The 21,950-nt window shown below is 43.6% G+C and overlaps 8 protein-coding genes across 8 annotated transcripts; 5 read left to right on the top strand and 3 right to left on the bottom strand.

The window, feature by feature from the left end:
• Positions 1–266: 266 nt before the first annotated feature.
• On the top strand, positions 267–1,915 carry L199_005290 (uncharacterized protein; the record flags this gene model as incomplete). Its single annotated transcript, XM_064891002.1, has 7 exons — positions 267–595; positions 674–819; positions 967–1,106; positions 1,214–1,311; positions 1,444–1,551; positions 1,669–1,737; positions 1,822–1,915. 7 exons carry the CDS (start codon positions 267–269, stop codon positions 1,913–1,915), a joined length of 984 nt encoding a protein of 327 aa, XP_064747074.1.
• Positions 1,916–2,209: 294 nt separating this feature from the next.
• Positions 2,210–4,193, bottom strand: L199_005289 (uncharacterized protein; the record flags this gene model as incomplete). The annotated part of the gene is made up of 11 exons (XM_064891001.1): positions 2,210–2,479; positions 2,573–2,623; positions 2,693–2,795; positions 2,867–2,929; positions 3,006–3,041; positions 3,121–3,266; positions 3,337–3,406; positions 3,503–3,626; positions 3,695–3,803; positions 3,902–4,001; positions 4,099–4,193. The coding sequence occupies 11 exons, from the start codon at positions 4,191–4,193 to the stop codon at positions 2,210–2,212; spliced, it is 1,167 nt and encodes a 388-aa protein (XP_064747073.1).
• A 1,402-nt stretch (positions 4,194–5,595) lies between these two features.
• L199_005288 (uncharacterized protein) lies at positions 5,596–8,090 on the bottom strand (the record flags this gene model as incomplete). Its single annotated transcript, XM_064891000.1, has 11 exons — positions 5,596–6,075; positions 6,177–6,380; positions 6,456–6,534; positions 6,608–6,675; positions 6,746–6,894; positions 7,051–7,089; positions 7,156–7,273; positions 7,368–7,383; positions 7,460–7,590; positions 7,676–7,760; positions 7,864–8,090. The coding sequence occupies 11 exons, from the start codon at positions 8,088–8,090 to the stop codon at positions 5,596–5,598; spliced, it is 1,596 nt and encodes a 531-aa protein (XP_064747072.1).
• A 396-nt stretch (positions 8,091–8,486) lies between these two features.
• Positions 8,487–9,977, top strand: L199_005287 (uncharacterized protein; the record flags this gene model as incomplete). Its single annotated transcript, XM_064890999.1, has 6 exons — positions 8,487–8,592; positions 8,665–8,902; positions 8,974–9,033; positions 9,143–9,368; positions 9,467–9,691; positions 9,831–9,977. 6 exons carry the CDS (start codon positions 8,487–8,489, stop codon positions 9,975–9,977), a joined length of 1,002 nt encoding a protein of 333 aa, XP_064747071.1.
• A 1,677-nt stretch (positions 9,978–11,654) lies between these two features.
• L199_005286 (uncharacterized protein) lies at positions 11,655–16,687 on the top strand (the record flags this gene model as incomplete). The annotated part of the gene is made up of 11 exons (XM_064890998.1): positions 11,655–12,031; positions 12,132–12,252; positions 12,324–12,470; positions 12,528–14,333; positions 14,439–14,734; positions 14,804–15,570; positions 15,661–15,759; positions 15,819–15,920; positions 15,998–16,219; positions 16,322–16,489; positions 16,572–16,687. The coding sequence occupies 11 exons, from the start codon at positions 11,655–11,657 to the stop codon at positions 16,685–16,687; spliced, it is 4,221 nt and encodes a 1,406-aa protein (XP_064747070.1).
• Positions 16,688–17,373: 686 nt separating this feature from the next.
• Positions 17,374–18,003, top strand: L199_005285 (uncharacterized protein; the record flags this gene model as incomplete). The annotated part of the gene is made up of 4 exons (XM_064890997.1): positions 17,374–17,392; positions 17,530–17,584; positions 17,688–17,758; positions 17,930–18,003. The coding sequence occupies 4 exons, from the start codon at positions 17,374–17,376 to the stop codon at positions 18,001–18,003; spliced, it is 219 nt and encodes a 72-aa protein (XP_064747069.1).
• Positions 18,004–18,425: 422 nt separating this feature from the next.
• L199_005284 (uncharacterized protein) lies at positions 18,426–18,973 on the bottom strand (the record flags this gene model as incomplete). The annotated part of the gene is made up of 4 exons (XM_064890996.1): positions 18,426–18,529; positions 18,593–18,639; positions 18,716–18,822; positions 18,896–18,973. The coding sequence occupies 4 exons, from the start codon at positions 18,971–18,973 to the stop codon at positions 18,426–18,428; spliced, it is 336 nt and encodes a 111-aa protein (XP_064747068.1).
• Positions 18,974–19,593: 620 nt separating this feature from the next.
• On the top strand, positions 19,594–21,842 carry L199_005283 (uncharacterized protein; the record flags this gene model as incomplete). Its single annotated transcript, XM_064890995.1, has 12 exons — positions 19,594–19,619; positions 19,682–19,941; positions 19,992–20,018; positions 20,076–20,096; positions 20,147–20,290; positions 20,353–20,689; positions 20,776–20,992; positions 21,061–21,091; positions 21,163–21,351; positions 21,419–21,452; positions 21,537–21,645; positions 21,714–21,842. 12 exons carry the CDS (start codon positions 19,594–19,596, stop codon positions 21,840–21,842), a joined length of 1,524 nt encoding a protein of 507 aa, XP_064747067.1.
• Positions 21,843–21,950: the final 108 nt, after the last annotated feature.

Genomic DNA, 21,950 nt, shown 5'->3' with positions numbered 1-21,950 from the left:
TCGAATGAGGCTTGAAAGAGTAGAAAACAGATTGGATATATTTGGTGGAGTCTTCGTTAGCAGAGATATGTCGTAGGGATTTCTCCTAGAACAATCTGTCTATTAAACTCGACTCGAAGTGACAAAAGGTGATCCTCGACTAATCAAATTAACAATACAAGGACGATCCTAGCGATTGTGCATAACAGCAATAGCAACCTTCCTTCTCAGTAATAGTCATCTTATTGCAACTAACAATACAGCCTTTATCTTTACTATCACTAAACATGAAGAAGACTTTAGGACCAGTCGTAATGATCGATACCAACCCAGCTCGATTCACACATAACAATCTCCCTTCTTCGACGGACCCAAACACGAACGGCAACGCCACGAAAGAGCCCAAAGGTAGATTTTGGACTTCGGAGGATGATAAAAACAACCAAGCTACATATTTGTTTTTCCCTATCTTCGCTGCGTTCTTATTGATTTTACTTTCTTCGTTGTCCACTCCTATCATCGATGGGTTGAGTATTGCGAATGTAAAAGTGGATGGTGGTGGATCGATCAAGGTCGGTACGTGGGGTTGGTGTATCAGTGAATTTGATGGTATCGAGTGAGTCTGAGTCTATTCACAACGACTACATCGCGTGTGACCGATAGAAGTACTTACTCTGGTATCTTGGTATGGTAGAAATCAATGTTCTGCCAATAAAGGATTTAACCTAGATTTATGGGCTACTTTAAATACTTTACCGGACCCTCTCAAATCGTTAAAAAGTATAAGTAAGAATGTCAATGTAGATTATTTAATTGGGAGTGGGGTAATGCATATCTTAGGTGAGTTGACCATCATCGATCTTTCCTACCACACCGTACTACAAATACCGACGAACTTCAATTCAACCACTTTTCTCGAGAATCAGAGTCATTGAATTCACGATTTCCGACTGACTGGACTTTGTCTGTCTGTTATATGTTATGTAGCAACCTTATCAGTCTGGTTGACACTTTGTTGGACCCTCGCTTCGTCCGGCTCATGGAAGAACAAAGAGAGACATGCTTATAATTGGACCAAATGGGCTTTCAACGGTGCGGGATTCAGTACTATCTTTGTTCTGATAGCTGTGAGTTCTTTCTCTGCTAAACGAATACTCCAGTCCAGTCCATCCCTCATTCTTACTTATCTTCCTGATCAAAGCAATTGACTAGAATTCGTATCCGCACATTATAGTGGTCATTGGATATTGAAATGTTGACTCGAATGCAATCGGTTTCAAGCGACGTTCTAGTTGATGGTAAATATAATAATTCATTATCGGTCAAACCAGGGTAAGTCGATGATTCTTTCATCACTCGTCACTTCACTTTTCACCTGTCAATCCTCAAGTCCAAGTCCGACATGATATCACTCTGACTTGGATTAAGCAAGAGCTGACTTGCCGCTTGGTCACCACATGATAGCCCTGCGATATTCATGAACCTTTTCTCATTCCTTCTCTGTCTATCAGCCTACCTCGTTAGGATGGTTTGGGGTAGATTTAAGCCTAGACCTAGTTGGACTATCAAGGGGTTAGTTCAAATAAACCCAGAATTCGCTTCTCGACACCTTATTCCTTATCTCTCATAAGAATTTTTCCTTGTGCTTGGGTCTGAGCTAACTGAATGAAATTTTCCATGTGTTTGTAGTCACTCTGATTTCCACGATCCACCCAACTCAGCTGCGTTACCTCCCAACGAAGATACCCCACCTACTTGGTAAGTAACCTTTCATCAGATAATACATCGTTTTCGTTTCGTTTCAACATATTAATTCACATGTATGTCACTTATAACAAATAGGGAATCATTGAACATCTCCAATGATCAACTATATATTAATGATAAACCACCTATTCCCGAAAATTCAGTTGATCAACGTGGATTTATCGTTTAAAGCCGACGTTGGGCTTGTAGATACACGAATATAGTGATCTGCAGAGAACATCGATGAGATCATCTCATGATTGTACATATACAAATTAACGGATATACATGTATGTATGTATTCTATGCGTACGAACCATGTTACCAACTACCCAAACCGAGTCGCAAAAAATGATATGTTTTTGTTAGATGTTGATTTTATGTCTATTTCAAAAAAGGAGAAGCAATTTTCCTACAATGACCACTGTCCACCATGATATCAAGGAACCAAATTCCTATAAAATGTCAAATTGAGATACCAGGATTAGTTTCTTTTACCACTATAAACGATATTATCCGTCAAGCCCGTCTTACTGGCATTATCGATATAATCCATTTTATGACTTTCGTGTAGATCAGTCTCATTAGGATTGGGATTTTGAGGTGTTTTGTCCTCCAGTTCGATGGAATCGTCATCGATATCTAGGTCTAGGGGATCTTTACGTACGATTCGATGAGGTGTGTGGGTGAAGGTTGGTCGGTGGGATGGGTTGGAATTGTGGTTGATAGTGGAAGAGACAGCTGGATCACCGTTCTACGTGAAGTAGATCGAACACAAATCAGCATAGGTATAGCAAAGACAGTGAGGTGTACTGTGTGTACAATAAGGTTAGTACATGGTACTTACTTGAACATATGTTTCCGTGAGCACATGTACAACAGGTCCAGTCTTGTTGGTCTATCACACATCGAAAGTCATATCAACCTCTATGAGCTATTAATAATATGTGGAAGTATTGTCACTCACTCTTCCATGATTGGAAGAATCATTCTTCATAGTTCGTCTGAGGGAATATCGACTGTTGAGCGAAGCTAGTAGACCGCAGGTGTAGAACTTCGATTGAACCCATCTTAGAGTGAAAACAATTTTGTTCATTAATACCTCATAGTCCGTTTGCCGAAAAGAAGAATTCTAACCTACAAAGCGAAGATGTCAAGGTATAACAGGGGAAACCCAAATGTAACGATGAAGAAGAAGATCACTCTGTACAACAGCAACATCAGTAATTGTGCATACTACATATAGAGTATTTTCACCGTGGGGTGATGAAATCACTTACAATAATGTAGGTGGTAATTGAGTTTCCACCATGACCCTATGTCCCCATAGCGATCAGCAACAGCATCACCTGGATAGTCGAGAAGGTAAAATGTCGAATATGAGATCCAACCCACCTGATCAGTTGAGTGATCGTATCATCAGTCTCCTTCCATCCCGTCTTACTTTTCATCAAACTCCACATGATGCTCGCAGTGATCATCAGATCAGCAGAGAGAGAACCGCATAACCACATGTACATGAATACTTTCTTTTGTTCAGCCTGAATCATCATGTAGTCATACCATCTGGTCAGCAAGATCAAGACTCAGGTCCCGTTGGATGGGACTTACATCGACTTTACCTGCTTGTACTGCTGCTCTGATAGGTGGCATACCGACTGCCCCGATGATCGATACTAACCTGTTGCATCCACCGTCGAATTAATCAATATGGCTTTGGTTATGGTATAAACTAAAGTTTTTGTGTAGAGACAAGAGCAGCTGAGGGTAGACTCACAGGCAAATAGATATCGCTCCAGCCAGGATTTTCGATCGATTACACAATTTGTATGCCCTTTCAGTGAAGAATACCTGAGTGGCGACAGAAGGAATGATATCGATTATACTCATATATACAAGGACTGAAAAGTAAGATAAATGACATTGTCAGTGTTAGTCGTTAGTCGGTCAAGGGTAGAGATGGACTTACGGTTCAAAGACGCAAAGGGAGCATAAGTACCAAAATGGTATACGAATAATCTGAACATTAGGACAATTATAGATATGGTAGCTAAGAAACTTGATGCACTCGTGATTACCTATACATTACAACAAGTATCACGCCAGAATAATGTATCGTAAGCAGATGATTGATGTGGAGAGCTGTATTGCACGATGTTGGGAAGTTAGTACTGACAACGATAGATTTGTTAAACATCCTATCTCCTTTCGACCAAGTCCAGTAATTGATTAATTGGACAATCATCACACCGCCTAATAACATATCTGTTCCGGATCTATGAATTTACAAGAACGACATATTGATCAGCTTTTTAGTAATATCAAGATGTTGAAGATGGGGAGAATAGGAAGGAACCACCGTACAGCACTCACGCTATGATAAAAGTACCCAAATTCAAATTATGATTATAATCCACCGATTCCTTCGCTGCTATCTCCAAAGTTTCCGCGGCAGTGAGATTACTCATCGTGTCGGGTGTCACTGTAATTCGTCGTGTTTATACTTGTGATGGTAAGGTGTGAATCATTGTCAGGACAGTAACGAAGTTAGTTGGACGTGATCCTTGCAGTAATGATAGGATAGATCTTTGTTTGCCTCGTTGTTGAAGAAGGAAGGAAAGAAATAATATTCAAGCTACTTATAGACATGCGTTCCCAGCTTTTTCCCATCCATGGGAGAGGCGTCGCATCGAAGGAGAATGAAAGAATATTCCGTATCATCCGGATTATCTTAACATTCCTACTGTATTCTCTGCCGAGACGACGAAGAAAATCAGGTCCCAACCCAAGCACATCAGATGCCAATCAATCAATCAATCAATCAGGCGCTGTTCCTTAACCAGGTTGACCAGACGACCAGACCGGCTGAAAGCAGGTACAGTCTGCAAGTCTGGACATCATCGCCTTTCTATAGCTGTGAGCTTGACTATCGAGTCCTTTCCGTGATTGACAGGTGAAGGATTCTATTTCGGAATGATGGTGATGGTACCTCAATCACCTATTCAAGGGTAGGCAGAGGATACGGTATCCATGTTTGTTGAATGGTTAAGTTACGGGTCAATGCGGACCATGTCTGGCTGTGTACTGCATTGCAATGTGTCGCAGCTTGGCTATCTACTGAGTCATTCAGAGCTCCTTTTTTGGTATCATTGGTGCAGGACTGGATGACCTGGGCTGACTGATGAATCCGAAGGATGTCGAGCGATCAGCAAGTGAAGTTGAATTCAGGTAAGACTCGGCTGTATTCACGGCGCTTTTACCGTACCTACCATTCGATGGTGGCTCGTGCGTTTCATCGTAAACCTTATTCCCATCCTTCGGGCCTGTAAGGGGAAGACATCAATGCTTCATCTCCTACTGGAAGATACTGGAGCACTGCGCTGCACGTTTCTATGTGATGTCCGAAATCGAATATTGATCGGCAGGAGCTCAGGCTCAGGCATACTCATCGCTATTCCCATCGTTCCTGATAGAAGCTTGGATACGTCTCACATAACATAAGCCACTTGACTCGCCTCGGGACCGACGACGGTTGTTGATGATGGTCGTCAAGGTCAGCGGTACAATAAAACCCGAGTTACTCTATGAGATCAGTGTGAAGCTTAGAGGCGTACTTGCAATGACTTGTATAACATCCGATAAGACCGCGGAAGGAATGATTAAACGATTTTGAAACTAGGGTATCTACAACTTACAAACTTGAACAATCTGTCGATCTTCTGTCAGATGTCAGATATCAAATATCAAACCAAAGTCCTCTCCGTTCCCTTTCGTATACTATTCCAAATGACGAAGACGGTCTATCGCCCAATGCTAATTCAATGCTATACAAAATCTACCTATAGCTACAAAGCTATCTATTACGCCAACTTATAATCCCTGATAAATCAGACCCAAAGGGAATTTATCCCCTTTCACGAATCTAACATTCTTCGTCTGAGTGAAACTTTCAACAGCGCCTTTACTATTAAACCTCCCATAACCACTATCTTTCCATCCTCCATGTGGTAAATTATGTTGATCATGTATCGTCATCCCATTTACATGTACAGCTCCACTCTCAAGCTCCTTAGCCACGTCCAGTGCTTCCCTATAATCGTTCGTGAATATTGATGAAGTGAGACCGGTAGGATGCGAATTGGCATGTTGGATGATATCCGCTGTGCTGGATAAGCGATGTAGGGAGAGAAGTGGGGAGAATGATTCTTCGATGTATAGTTTGGAGGATGTTGGGAGGGATGATAAGATAGTAGGAGGAAAGGAAGTTGATGAGGTAGAAGAGGTAGAAGAGGTAGAAGAGGTAGAAGAGGTAGAAGAAGTGTTTGAGGGAGAGTATAATACCTTGGCGCCCTAGTGTCAAAGAATCATCAGTAAACATGACTTGGAAGTTGAAGTTTGTGTTCTGTGTATGTTCTATATAAGTCTTAGTCTTGGAAGATCAAACCACTCACCTCCTTTATCGCATTATCATATAGATCCCTCGCACCATCACCTGAACCAGGTCTGACCATCTCCATACCCTGTTCACCCCATTTAGCTTGTTCTGCAACTTGTTTCAACACTTCCTCGAACTCGTTGGCAATATCCGAATGAACCAATACCTGCTCGGTGGACATGCAAACTTGTCCAGAGTTGAAGAAAGCTCCGAAGAGGATCTATCATGACGATATAACATCAGCTGAAATTCTCTATTACAAAGCGGATGAGATGAAGATTGAGAGATTGCTCACATTGTTGGCAGCTAATTCGAGATCTGCACTAGGTAAGACTATAGCTACTGATTTCCCACCTAATTCCATTACTGATGGTCTGCCAACACATCCTCATATTCAGCTTGTTCTTCAAATTTACGTCAATGATCGATGTAGATGACATGACTTACTTTAAGTATTGTCCACATTTCGCAGCTAGGATCTTACCCAACTTCACCGATCCAGTGAAATTGACCATCTGTTGGCAAAGAGCACATATGTGGGATTTAGCTATGTTCCTTGTGTCAGCTTTATTTGGAGCCACTCACCCTAACATCCCTATGAGCGATGATCTGCTCTATCCTTTCCGCCACATCTTTCTCAGAGAAATTCAAGATCTGTAAAGCGCCTTTGGGTAAACCTGCATCTTGGAATAAGGGACCGAGAAGCTGGAAGAATTGAGGTAAGAGAGGTGAGGCTATTTATCTATGATCAGCTTCGAATACCACCATCTCCAGCTCCAGCTCCATCTCCAATCGTTAACGATCGTCTTCAGTCCTGCTATGATACAGATCCGAGGAGTATCTCAAGGCGCACGTGTACTCTGATGTAATGTCTCGTACTCTGAACTTACCTCTGAGTAGAACGGTATTTCCACATGCGAGAGGGTACGCTAGATCAAAAACTACGATCAGCTAGATGAATTGGGTGACTTTGTGTAGACGAAACAAAAACACACCTATACTCCTCAGAGCTAATGTCAGAGGATAATTGAACGCAGGTATACTCAATACAGGACCATAAGGTTGTCGAAGGACCATTGAGAAGCTCCCATCCACAGTTTGAGGTATGGTACCCTAACAATGATTCATATGACCTCAACATCGTCAGCTTCTGGCGAATGGATAGCTGGTCAAGGGGGATATGAGGATGAGCGTCCTTGATATTCACCTCGACTGAGATTGCTCTGTATAACGAACCCAGAAAAACAGAAGAATTAGAATAGATATTCTTATATATCTCAGTAAACAGCTGGGACCCACGTATGAGAAGCACCTTCTAATAGATGTAAAGCAGATTCCTGATCTTTCTTCACTACCAGATCCGAGAAAGTACTATCGGCACGTAGTGCTTCTTCCAGATCTTTTGAACGATCCTTGATCAATTTTCCAACCTAGATGTATCATACCATACCATTGAAATTAGCTGGTCATTCCCCACGAGAGTTGAGTTAGTATGAGTGAAAAGGTTGAACTTACAATCTGTAAGATTCCTTTCCTCTCCCAGCCAGTAACGTCCCTCCATTCTCCGAATGCAGTCTTGGAAGAGATAATCGCATCGTTCCTGATCCCAACTCGACGGTCAGCCGAGCTTTCATATGGTATATAGTGAGGTAATATTGGTGTTTTACGCCTTGAGCAATTCTGAGAATAATAGACAAACTCACACTTCCTTCTCTCCAGCTACCACAGTCTGACAGGTCTCTCTACCCGTCCTTGGATGTCTGTGTACGACCTCACCTGCTGAAGAGGATTCGAGGGGTTGCCCGTTGATCCATAGTGGAACGATAGGCAGGGAGCTAGTCGATTTTGAAGATGAAGCGAATTGTCTGGTACGAGTATTGACAAGTCGGGTGAATCGTCCAGCGCTTTTCGAAATGTGGATCGAGGACATCATATAGTTATGTTTGAGGGCAAGATACTAAGCCGGGAACTATGCTCTGTCAGTCCATACGTGTAGATACTCGATGAAACACAGTGAAATCCATCTAGTTAGTGGTTAGTGGGTTAGTACCTCGCAACTTTCGGGATGACCTCCACCTCGGCTCGGCAATCTCGAATGACAACATGACTGAGGTAGTGGTATCTGACGATAGATAGACCCCAAAGGAAGTGCAACAATCTTAGCAGCTCCGAGTATTTGTACTGTACTGTGCCGTACTGCTCACCTCGGCAACGCTGTCCCCGAATCAAGAATCCCAACCGTGCAAGTAAGAGTATAAAAGCAGTAATCAGCCAGTGACCCCAACATCAGATTTAATAGCATATTCGACAGCCTTACTGATCCATCATGACCATCTGGACATTCTTGGGAAGACAATGGACCGTACTTCCCCCAGCACCCAAGGGAGATTACCTAAAGGGTAAAGTAATATTGATCACGGGTGCAAATTCAGGCGAGTCGAACGGACATGACATGATCATAGTGGGAAATTCAAACTGATTTGATAAGGAATGTGAATCAACAGGTATAGGATTAGAATCACTCAAACATTTCGTTCAAGCTTCGCCATCAAAATTGATCTTATGTGTGAGATCAATCGAATCGACCGAAAAGATCTTAGGAGAACTACAATCTTTTCATCCGGATCTAAAAGCGGAGATAGTGTTTCTGGATTTATGTGATTTGAATACTATCAAGGTATTGCCTGATGAGCTCAGAAAGAGAGGAGTGGAAAAGATTGATATACTCATCAATAACGCTGGGTGAGTGTGTCATCATATAATGAAGAACAAGAATAGAGAATGGTTGTCTGATAAAAATCCATTACATGTAGAGCGAATCCGGGAAATGCCAGCAAACCACCAGAATTCACCAAAGATAACTACGAAAAAACGTAAGTTATCTGTCTCATATACATTTTCAGTAAATACCTTCTCTGTCCTGTGCCTCGTTCGTTCCAGAAGTACTAGATGTTGATCATGTTATGATGCTATACCATGTAGATTCCAAATCAACGTCCTATCACCTTTCCTGCTATCTTTAAACCTCTTACCGTTCTTAAGAGAGTCACCTGCACCAAAGATCCTATTCTTAGGTTCGGGAGTACACGCTTCTGCCGATGTCAAGCTTATTGAGAGCTCCTTGAAGGAAGATAAATCGATCGTTCGGGCGTTCAACGAGAAGAATGGAGATTGGTACGATAATAAACAGATTTACGGGATATCAAAGGTGAGCCAAAACCAAATCCATTTACCATTGCGATTTCAGCAAATGACGAGGAGGAAATGTGGTTTTATAATTCTCACGATAATGGTGATCATGTATAGTTACTCCTCCAAATGATCACCCGGTCTCTTATTCCCTCACTTCCTACAATCAATATCATAACTGTCAGTCCAGGATTGGCAATCACGAACCTAGGCAGGGATTTCAACTTCAATCTTGCCTTTTACATATTCGGAGCACCATTCATGTTGCTCAATGCGAGAAGTGCTGAGAAAGGAGCGAGAAATGTTAGTTCAGCTGTAGCTCAGGCGGATCAGAGCTATGATGTGAGTAACATCTTTATGTGTGTGATGAATAGCAGAATGAGTGATCAGGGAAAAAGAAAGGGAGATCTTTGAACATCGGATTATCATAAGAGAGACTGGAGTCTGAGCTGATATTTGATGTTCATGTTCATGTCCCTAGTACTGGGCTGAATGCGGTCCATCTTACTCTGAGAGTAGCTGGTTATCGTCCGGTAACGGGATAGAAGCTACTAAAGCATTTTACAAGGAAATGATAGAGGAAGTGGAGAAGATCAGTCCGGGTGCGACGAACGGTTTGATCGTATGATTTGTATGTGTATTGTAATTGGTGGGTTGTATTTGTGTTTTATGGACGTTGAGTGTTGCATGAAATGACATATGATATATACGATATGAAAGTGGAATTGCGAAAATCTGTTGTAGGTATCAAGAACAATCATCGTCAGCATCATTCTTTTCTTGACTGATATGTTTATAGCCCAGAAGATGCAAGGTCTATGACGACGAGGAGAGAGAACAACAGTATATATTCAGAATTTTCAGTGTGATTATTATTTTGTATACCTCTTTGTGAAAGCATTACTTTCCACGTAGGTGGGTTGAAGATAACTTGTTCATCTTTATATGTACTGTGGGACGAGTGGAACGGAGGATTGTGGAACTAGCGGAAGATTGACTCACATATTGTATAGCAGGCATACTGTTTCTTGATTTATAAGATGAGAAGAGAAGAGAAGAGAACAGGAAACAGCAAGAATGAAATTTAAGGACGGAGAAATTTGGTGGTTTGAAATCTCTCGTATATATCAAATAATTTGATCCTTCCCCCCACCTAAGGTCACGCGTCTATGGGTGGTGACTGGTATATACGAGTACAGTATCTTATTGTTCTTTTCTTTTCGTACTGACGCGACGATTTTAACTACCCCAGCCAGGGTGAATTAAGCTATTAGGCAACATTTTAGCATCACGATCCCTTTTGGCACATCCACTACCATATCAGCAGCATACATGGACAGATACAGATAGACATAGAGGGATCTGTTGTTGTTGTTGTTGTTATCATTGCAATCTCGACTAGCATACACGTTACACGACTTTCGAAGAAAACGGATATCCACGGCGAACTCGAGCCAAGAGCTTACTCGTGGTGAAACAAAATCAAAACGGATCATCGGCTTTGCACCTGCGTCAATTTCAATTGAATAGGAATAACTTTAGTTTATCACTCCTCTCCTTGTATATCCTGGTACGACAAAGACAAGACCGAAAAGCACGAGCAGTGACCTGATCATACCGACTGCCTTGAAGAGTGAACTGAATACGGATACACAGTCCACGGAAATCAGCTGATCTCGAATCTGAGCTTGGACGTTCGACTGGCACTGGTACGCGCACATACCATCTACACCATACACAGTACACCATACACGGTACACTTCATTCTGACTGCGAAGTTGGACCACAGTATCAACAAAAACAACGTCCGCAACCACAGTTATACTCTGGATCTTGGGGATTAACGCGTCGACAACTTGTCTGATCTCCATCAATCACCGGATGGAAGCTCATGATAAGATCGATGGATTAGAATAGGGATACAGAAGATAGATTGGGGAGATCAGCAATATACTATAGATCATAGACTACGCGACACGACGTCTTCCATCAATATCAATCGACTCACGCTTGGACTTGAACATCGTTTGTTCTGGCTCTCTCACCTTGTCGATCTCCATATTAACTTATTGGTCATTGTGATTGTCGTCCTAGAGAGAGGAAGGTAAAGGAACCTCTCACTCACCTTCAGCTTACAGCATCGCCTTACCTTTGGACATAGATCATTGTTTCATCTCATTCACATTCACACGCACCTCCTACGATATACATCAACATCAATATCCATTTCAAATGACCTATCTCCATAGATAAATATCTCAACGCTTAGAATCCATCAGACATAGAATATAGAGATATCATAATCATGTCATCATCGCTACCACTCGATGCTCCCAGCGCATCATCCTCCACCCATTCGCATTCCCATTCACCATCGTCCGTAGCATTCCCCATACCCCACCCTAATCCTCATTCTCCCTCGATAGACTCTCAAAAACCCTCAGCGTCGACTTCAGCCCCTACAGTTCTATCGCCAAGGGTATCATCCCCTTCCAACATCTCTACACCAACTATCAATGGATCCACTTACCACGATCCGACTAATCTGAAAAATGGCGGCGGTGAACATGCAACGACGAAGACGGGAGATAGTCTGCCGAATTTAGGTGATCTAGACGCGAAATGCGGGGGGTGTCATGAGGTTATCGATCAGGAGAGCGGTGGGGTCGTAGTTGCTTTTGGGTGAGTAATGTTTCGTCCTATCCTCCATTATCATTGATTCAACCATTTCCGCATCTCGAAAATATCATTTCGTATAGCTTACAATGTTGGACACTCCCAGATCATCACTATGGCACGTAGATTGCTTCAAGTGTGCAAAGTGCAAGAACAAAGTGTCAGCGGATACGAATCTGCTATTGCTATCAGATGGTAGTCCAGTCTGTGGCAATTGCTCATATCAGGTGAGTCAGCTCTTCGCATACAGGCAATCTTTATTTGGTGGACAACGCTGACAAAGCATCCCTTCTTTCAGTGCTTCGTGTGCAAGCAAGCCATCACTGAAGAGGCTATTATGACGGGTGATGAATCTTATCATGCTCATTGCTTCACTTGTCGAACGTGTAAGAGACGTATAGAAGAACTGGTATTTGCCAAGACCAGTCAGGGTATATATTGCATGGTAAGCTATTACACTCTTGGTCATTGCAGAGACCATTGTACTGACGATCATGTCTAGGCATGTCACAACGAGCGAGTGGCGCGAAGTCGACGCCATGCTGAACACAAGCGACAGAAGCAAGCTAAGAAAGAAGCGAGGGAGCAAGAGAGGCGAGAGAAGGGTATAGATGGTAGTGAGAAGGACAAAGAAAAGAAGAAGGATGATGATTACGGGATGACTTCACCCATTGCGCAACCAAGCGGAAATTTCCTTCATTCCACACCAGGTATACCATCTTCAATGTCTCTTGCTCAAACTGCAAACTCTCCTCTCGCTTCTCCATCCGCTACCCCGAACTCCTTCAACTCTGGTAAATTCGATACGCCCTCTAATGGTATTGGCACACCTAACGCCGGAGAAGCATTTGAAGATGCTTCTGAACGAGAGTCCTCACGCGAGAGAGAAAGGGAGAAACAGAGAGATTTGAGTGTAGATAGACCAATTCAACGATCGACTTCACCCGCCGATCGAAGAATCATCGAAGCTGAGGACACTCCATTACCCGCTTCGCCATCTGATCCTGCTCGTGGCGTGCCACATAGCAGATCTATGGATTCTGAACATAGTCCTCAAGGTCGTGCTCATCCTGGACATGCACTCAGCCCATCTTTAGGGTCTTCAAGATCGCTCAACACCTCTTCTCCTGTAAATGTACCTGTGGCAGGACCATCGGCCAGACAACAACCTCAAAACGTTGGCTTGGGAGTAGGACCAGTAGGATTGAACGTTCCGACTAGTAAAGCTGATAGGAGACGATCTATCAACCCCGCGATGACGTTCAATTTGGATCCCCAGAATTCAACATTTAATGCTGAACCCAGAATGTCACCTTTGCCGCCTTCGCCATTGCGAGCGTCTTTTACAGACTTGCAAGCGGAGCAGCAACAGCAACAGCAAGCGCAGGGGTTACAACCTTTACGATCACCCACGACACCTTCGCCATCTCCCGGGAACGACATGTTCCCATTCAAAGAGCGACAGTTGTCTGCCGGAGGGGGTGGGAGGTCAACACCGGACCAGAACGTATCTGGACCACCACCTAGAACAAGTTCTCTACCTGATCAACTTGGTACTAGTAGATCCAGGCCATTAGCGACAATTGAAGATGAGGAATCTTCAGCTTCTAGGAAGTCAAGCATGGACAATACTGCTTCATCTGGACTACCATCTAAACAACCGTCAAGCAACCAACTTTCCGAAGGAGCATTAGCGACACCTCGATTAAACGCACCGAACTTGCCTCCGATGTCATTCTCATTATCCGATCCTGATTTCGCGGTGATCCTCAATAACATCGATCAATCGCCTAAGACAGATACGATAACCAATAATAATAAATCCGGAGAATCAGTCGTGACTGTCAAAGCGGAAGAAGGGGGTAGTGGACCTTCCTCGCCATTGTCGATCAACGAAGGAGGAAACTCGCCTTCTCTAGCTAGGTCCCCACATATGGACATGTTATCTTCTGCTGCGGACCAACAATCACAACTTGCTGGGACTGGTACTGCGACGACTTCTGGATCGCTGGACGCTATCACCTCCCGGTCGCCTTCGAGATCGAGATTATCACCCAACGACCAAGTGCAGACACCGCAAATGCTACGGATCAGACAGCCTTCAGCTGATAGTACGCTATCGATCAATTCCAGATATGGTACGGGCGACGGATCGTTCGCTACGCTAGTAGAATTGGTAGCTGGCGCGAAACATCGAGAGGAAGATAAGATCGAAGTGGACCTGACGGTGCTGTCGGGTGTGATTCAGGAGATAGAGGAATTAAGGGATACGATAACGGGCTTGAAGAATAAGTATACTGGTGCTAAGGTGGGTTAAGAGTTCCCTTGACATGTGTTTCCTCGATGTGATCACGTTGATTGGAAAGTGTGGACTTGAAGAGATAGCTAACTTTTGAATTAACGACCTTTGTAGCGTACAAGTCAACAATATTCTGAAGGTTTGACTATAGCAGGAGAAGAGTACGATAAAGAGCTGGCCCATCGAAGAGAACTCGAAGCTGAAGTCTCGAGACTACGTGCTCAAGTACATTCTCAAACTGCTCGACTGAGCGTCATCTCAGGAGATGAAAGAAGAGCGGAGAATATGAGAAGAAGAAGTAACGATCTTGTCAATAGCTTAACGGGACTTGAGAGGGATATATCACGGTTGAGAGCTCAAAGGGATATGACGCTTGCTGAGGTCGAGGAGCTAAGTGCAAGAAGGGGAAGGTGAGGATATTTACCAATTTCATGGTTCGAGTAACGATGCTGAATTACATTCATCTGCTTTGATCTCAGTGTCGAATCTTCCAACGGTGATGACGGAGCTTCGTCTCTCAGTCGATCATTGACTAACCGGCTTGACACCATCAAAGAGCAATACCGAGAAGAGCTCGAACCGCTGACAGCTCAGAGAGAAGCGCTTCAACGTGAAATCGCTGAATTACGAGAAACGAAAGAATCCTTCTTAGAGGAATCGGCAGCATTGGCAGCGAAGAATGAAGAATTAGCCGAATTGAATGCTTCACTATCTAGACAAGCTGAATCTGTGCAAGATCACTTATCCAGAATTAGACAACCTACCACGATATTCAATAAATCTTCTGCGAGTGGTCGAACTCATTCATCTGGATCACCATCTTTATCTTCCTTGGCTACTTCCGCTACATTACAGGAAGTACCTGAAGAGACGGCTAGAGTGGTCAAAGTGACTAAACCCGAGCCTATCGAAGCTGCTCCTGCTAGAAGGTTCAAATGGTATAAGTCTTCCAAAGGACCTGATTCCTCTTCTGTCTCGGCATCGATATCTAAACCACTCAATCTACCCACCTCAAACCTCAACCTCCGTAATCCCGGTTTGGGCGTAAACATGTCTGGACTAGGCTTAGCGAATGGTGTCCCCGGAGGTGCCAATGGAGGAGGAGCAGGTGGGAATGGTTTACAGAGACCTTCGACGGAGTTTGGTCTGAGAGATCATAATTTCAATCAACATTCCACGATGAGGTTGACGAGGTGCGAGTTATGTCAGGAGAAAATGTGGGGATTGCAGGAGGTCAAATGTTCTTGTGAGTATTGTCTTGGCGAAAATAGACTCTGGATCTCAACTCACGGGGAAGAGTCATATGCTAATAGTATACATCTTGAATTGTTCCTAGCTTGCGGCATAGTCTGTCACTCGAAATGTGCCGAGAAATTACCACGAAGCTGTACGGGTAGTAGGCATGGTACGATTGAGAACCTCGATGGGCCTTTACGTGAGTATGAAGAAGGAACAAAAGTTACCGGTGAAGATGCTGATGTTCGTTGCCTTTAGCCCCCTCAATGTTCGGTCGTGATCTAATTGAACAGGTCGGAGCGGATAAAACCCCCATACCTGGTATCGTGACTAAATGTATCAATGCTGTTGAAGCAGTTGGTGAGTTGTTTTACCTGATCATGGATGGATCGTTACTCGACCTTGTCGCTTTACTAAACGCATCTTCCACCTTGCAGGCATGGAATATGAAGGGATCTATCGAAAGACGGGAGGGTCTTCGCAATCGAAACAGATCACTCAGTTATTCGAAAGAGGAGATTACGATGCTTTCGATTTGACAGATCTGGAAACGTTCAATGATATTTCGAGTGTCACTTCGGTCTTGAAGACTTATTTCAGAAGTTTACCTAATCCTCTATTGACTCATGCTTTACATGAGAGTTTCGTTGCCGCCGCTAGTGAGTTAGCCTTCCTTGACCAAAACAGCCTGTTTCCCAACACCTCAGAGGATGGATCGTTTCAAGAGATTCACGAGCTGATGATGCTTTGCGATGTTGTAGGTATCCGAGATGCCAATAACAAACATTCAGCTCTTTGTGCGCTGTTGAAAGAACTCCCCAAAGAACATTACAACACCTTGAAAACGTTGATGTTGCATCTAAACAGAGTGACAGCTCAATCGAGTGTTAATCTCATGACTTCTCAGAATCTCGGTGTGGTCTTTGGACGTGAGTTGATTGTCTACGTATCGATCAATGAATGAGAGAGATTGCATTTGATGGAATGCTAATGTGATGGTTTTGGGCGCAGCTACATTGATGAGATCGGCCGATCCCAATAGGGAATTCGGCGATATGGCCGGGAAAGCACTGAGCGTACAGTGGATGGTAGACAATGCACCTCAGGTGTTTGTTGACAGAGATTAGATCCAAAGGTTAAAAATTAGTGGATAGATATGAGTTTCATACGACGCAGCTATAAAATCAGTTTTCGTTTTTCTTCTTCTTCTTTTCCTTTGAACTTGCTTTTTTGGATCTCTTGTTCTTTCTTCCAATTAACATATACCCCTTCTCGTCGTTCTTCGATGATACCCATTTTTCGCACTCACTATGTAAAGTATTCATTTTTTCTAAAAATTTAGACTTGATAGATAATTAGGTGTCTATCTATAGGGTATGTTACTCGTATGAGGTTTATCGCAGGTGCGGACTTGAATGCAGGCAACGTATCTGTACGGTTAGGTTGGTCGATTGCACCTCGGAGGTTTATCTGCCATCGACGGAGTCGACAATCCTTCGCGTAGCATCTCCGTTTCGCACTGCATCGATGAACCGTCATTCGCTCACAGTTCACAGCTTTTCTATGACTCGAGGAGGTTTAAGTTAGCTATTGTAGCTCGGTCACTGCGGTGACCGAGATGACGTCATGCTGTATGTACTCACTGATAAGATCAAACAAAGATTGAAGTATAAATACCCGAGTACTCATTAACTTGGTTCTTCGTGTCTCACTGTCAAATTGAAATCACGTTCACGTCCAACTCGACATCTACACACAACTCTGAGCTATATTACTCTCACAACACCTCATACAAGTTTAGACGTCAATCAGTATGGCTGGACCACCTTCTTGTAAGTTCTCATTTGATATCACCGGCTTCGAAGACATCTCTTTTCTTCTCCCTTCTCCCCTCTCCCCTTCGCTCTCCTGTCCTTCCGTCTCTCGCACTTTGAGAAGGATATATACACTGACTGCCCTACGTGTTCAGCCACCGGCGATGTGTTCCTCTACTTCCTCGCGATATTCCTTCCACCAGTGGCAGTGTGAGTTTCAGCCCTTAACCTCCATCCGTCATCTCTTCCTTAGTCACTCCTCCGACCTTCCTCTTTCTTCATGAGCTTTCAGCTGACTCTGAACTTGCTTCAGCTTCTTCAAGAGAGGATGTAGTGCGGACGTACTGATCAACATTTTACTTTGGATTTTGGGTTGGATACCTGGTGAGTTGTCCGTTGTTCGTAAAATCAGTCCGAGGAGGAAAGAGGGGGCCGGGAAAGGAATGTGATTTTTTTCTCTTTTCTCAAGACGCTACGTTTCGGTGGCTTATGATTCTTGCCCTTTGAGACTTAGTTTATGTGGAGTTGAAGCTGATTCTTGATGCACTTGACTAGGTGTCATTCATGCTTGGTGGATTATCAGTCGATATGGCCGACCGGCTGGGGCACCCATTGGACGCACTTACTAGTGAAGGAGACCGGGTACCATTTGCCTCAAGCTCTAGTTTAGTAAGACTGTTTGTGAAAACAAGAAGTAGAATTATTGGAGAACATGACTCAGACCTCTGTTGGTGAACAGGAAGGACGGTTAAGCTTAGCAGTCTCTTCGATAGTCCATTGTTGTATATTAGCATGAGTGAGGGTCAGTGATGTAACACATTTCATGTTGGGGGTCAGCATCGATGGTATGGTCAAGCGATATACCCAGTAAAGCATTGGCGTGAGACAGGCACTCAATCATATCGACGATGATGGGTAGTTGGCCTGGGTGCTTGTCCCAGTACAACCAAAAAGCTTTGAAGGCCAAACGAGCTCGAAGCTGGCCTGAACTTCTCACGAATATACATCTCTGTTTACATATTATACTTCTGATACTACTGCGCCACTCGACTTATTGGGTCAATCCGCCATTATCGTAACTTGCCGAACCACCCTTTTGACCTTCCGCAGAGGCTCTCTCTCTGTCACCACCGAAGCCGTGTTCGGAGCTCACTCCTATATGCGACGGCGATATCAGCTTGCCTGCTTGATATACTGTGTGGGAAGTAAATTACTTACGTGCATCGGAAGAACCATCCTTCTTTTGACCGCCGTGTTCACTTGGTCTGACACATGGACGATCATCAGCATGGTGCATCGTAGAGGTGTATCCCTTGAGTGAAAGTTCTAGTAAGGGCTCACTTGTAAACACCAGTATCTTCACCGGTACCTTCAGTGACTAAACTTGAAGTTCCATCACCATCCTCTTCAAATCCTTGACCTTGAGCACCGTGTGATCCACCACCGTGCTAAAGTGATCATCACAAATCAGCATATACCAAATCGATCATGGCAAGAACTTGAAGGATAGATTCGACTCACCTCTTTGAATCTTCGATCAGGAGATCCATCAAGTTTGGTGTGGGTCTCAGCGTTGGAGTGTCCAGGTTCAGTTGACATTGTGAATGTGTTCTTTGTTTGATTGACTGAGTGTTGATGAGAAGAGAGAAAGAGAGAGAAACGAGGTGAACTGGATGAGTACAGGTATATATATACCTTACTTTGAAATCAATTGGCATCAATTACCATTTCGTCATTCTGTCTTGAACATCGATCCAACTTTAATCTCAGTCACAAATCAATCCAATTCAGTAAACAAACAACCCAACTTGGTCAGCATTTCTGCATGAATGACGCCAAATGACGCGGTAAATTTTTGAGAACATTACTTTTCTTCTGATCTGATCGTCGATTGTGAATGTATTTACGTGATACAATCAGATCGCGTTGTTTAAATTATTATCGATATTGCATCTTGTCATGTTGACGACATGGTATGATCGATGATAGGGATGTGAGATTAGATCAGATCGATCAGAATCGAACGAAATGACGAATCAATAAACCCAACCGATCAGCTCAGATCAGATAGTCACCATATCGGCGGTCATGTCCGACATTCGAAATATTTTGATATGTTACACGTACTGCAGGCTGGGTCAGACTGGTACATGGAGATTGATTGAAATTTGTTTCGGTTTTGCAAATTCCAATTGCTCATCTACAATACATGACCAATGATGAACACCATGAAACAATTCATACGGTATGCATATCCTAGCCAGTCACACAAGAAGCAGATCCTGATATCTTTCTCTAAAACTATAGGATATGCCCACTGAAAGCGACGTTCACACATACCCGGTTCCACCTTTCCCTCCGAACCGTTGATCCGCCTATAATATACCATCGATTACTGTTATTCAGAATCAATAAACCGGAAACCAACGATGTATCTGTATCATCATCTGAAGCTGGACCATCTTGGAAAGCTCCAGAGCTGTATTGTATGGAAGAGACATGTCCTCATTTGGGTGCACCACTAAGTCATGCTGAGATTGAGGACATAGAAGATACAAAAGCGATTGGTGGGTACTATACTATAAGAAATGGCCGGTGCTGATGAGCCATATGATAGTTTGCCCATGGCATCAATATGATTTTGGTAAGCTGAATTCCAGCTCGACGGTGCTATGTAAACTGATATTTCATGGTTGTGCAGATCTCAAAGACGGTTCGAGCTGTACGTGTCTGCCCTGAAGATCAGCATAACGCCGCTAATATCCATTTCAGCTACCGGTTTACAAGCATGTACCTACGAAGTGCAGGTGAAGGGTATAGCAGAAGATGCAGAAGTATGGGTAGAAGCTCCTCATCCCTCTCCATCCGCTCCACAGCGGAAATGGGAATTGGTAGAAATGAGAGGCGTGAGTGAGGGTAAGTGATTCTCCACTCTTCCACTTCGTCAACCAGCTTATCTTGTTCTATCATCATTTTAGAATTCCTGGATCCACCTATTCCATCTTTATCTCGATTATCCCTTGCGGAAGAAATCGATCATTCTTCCCGAACCTCTTTCCCCGAATCAGCCGCGATCTTACCCGACGATCTACCAAACACCTTATTGGGCTTTGCCCATCTCATTCTACGTACGAGCAATCCAGAGTTAAAATGTCTCCTAACTAGAGAAGCTGTTATGAGACTGCGTGCCGGGAAATTGAAGTCTATCAGACCGACTGTCGGGGAGATAAAGAGGGAGAGGGAAAAAGAAGGTGGATTATTAGATGAGCCTCCGAGGGAGGTCGAGATGATCGCTCCTGGTAAAGCACCTAGGCGGTGAGTTCTATGCTAGATTTCTATTTGCCAATTTCGGGTTATCATGTGGAATACATGCTGATCATTCCGTAAACCCATTCGTACAGTGGAAAAGGTGGTTCCGAGAAATCACGTATAATGATGTTACACGCTCTAGCCAACATTGAGCAATACGCTATCGACTTGGCGTGGGATATCATAGCTAGATTCGCAGATTTCACAACCAACAATGGTGAACGATTACCTGTGGAGTATTTCTCGGATTGGGCGAAAGTTGCTGAGGATGAGGCGAAGCATTATACCTTACTTGCTAGGAGGTTGGTGGTGAGTCAGAGATCAATTGTCCCAGAGTTTCTCATCTATCTTACTGATTCCTCGGATATCTATTGCAGGAACTGGGATCCTATTTTGGTGCACATACCGGTAAGTCATCCTCCCACAGTACATGTAATACATGTAAAGGTGAGAATTGACTTTTCTGATTGTATGAATAGTCCACGCGGGATTATGGGAATCAGCTACTCAAACTGCCGACTCACTCTCTGCTCGAATAGCTATCATTCACCTGGTCGCCGAAGCGAGAGGGATCGATATGAACCCTTTGACTTTGGCTAAACTCCAGGCGGCTGGTGATAAGGAGAGTAGTAGGGTATTGGAAATCATCCATGCTGATGAAATTACGCGTGAGTACCACTTTCTCGGAGATGGAGTGTATCCACAGGAATATAAGCTGATTGCTGCGTGTCATAGACGTGACTACCGGACATAGGTGGTTTACGTGGTTGTGAGTTACAATCCTTCTCTGAATGATGACTTGATGACCCCCCAATAACGAAAAAGAGTCCTGACTGAACTCGGGTGTGTCTAGATGCCAAAAACAAGGTGTGGACCCTATAACTACCTTCCGAGCAGAAGTATTCGCCAATTTCAGAGGAAAGATCAAAGGACCTTTCAATGCTGCTGACAGGTTAAAAGCTGTACGTGGAGTCCCTAGTAGCAATAGGTGTATCGTGCTGTGCTGATTCTGTGTATGTCGTGCTTGTAGGGTCTCACACCTGATTTTTACGAAGATCTATCTGGAGGATTAGGTAGTAACCTGCCAATAACGGTTAATGAGGATGGAAAGGCGAAAGAACCAGAGGGCGACGAACATATACATCCTAGATTAACATGACCATGACCATGCATCTCCAGGTACTGACTGGTGGATTCAAGATAATTGCATGTAGACTTGATTCGCATGATGTGTAGACTGTATGATCTTGTGCAGTATACGAGTAAT

Source organism: Kwoniella botswanensis, chromosome 1 (genome assembly GCF_036426115.1).
Source record: "Kwoniella botswanensis chromosome 1, complete sequence".
In the NCBI taxonomy this organism is placed as follows: Eukaryota; Fungi; Basidiomycota; class Tremellomycetes; order Tremellales; family Cryptococcaceae; genus Kwoniella; species Kwoniella botswanensis.
The sequence above is the reverse complement of the archived record's forward strand: the minus strand, read 5'-3'. Positions and strand labels throughout refer to the sequence as shown.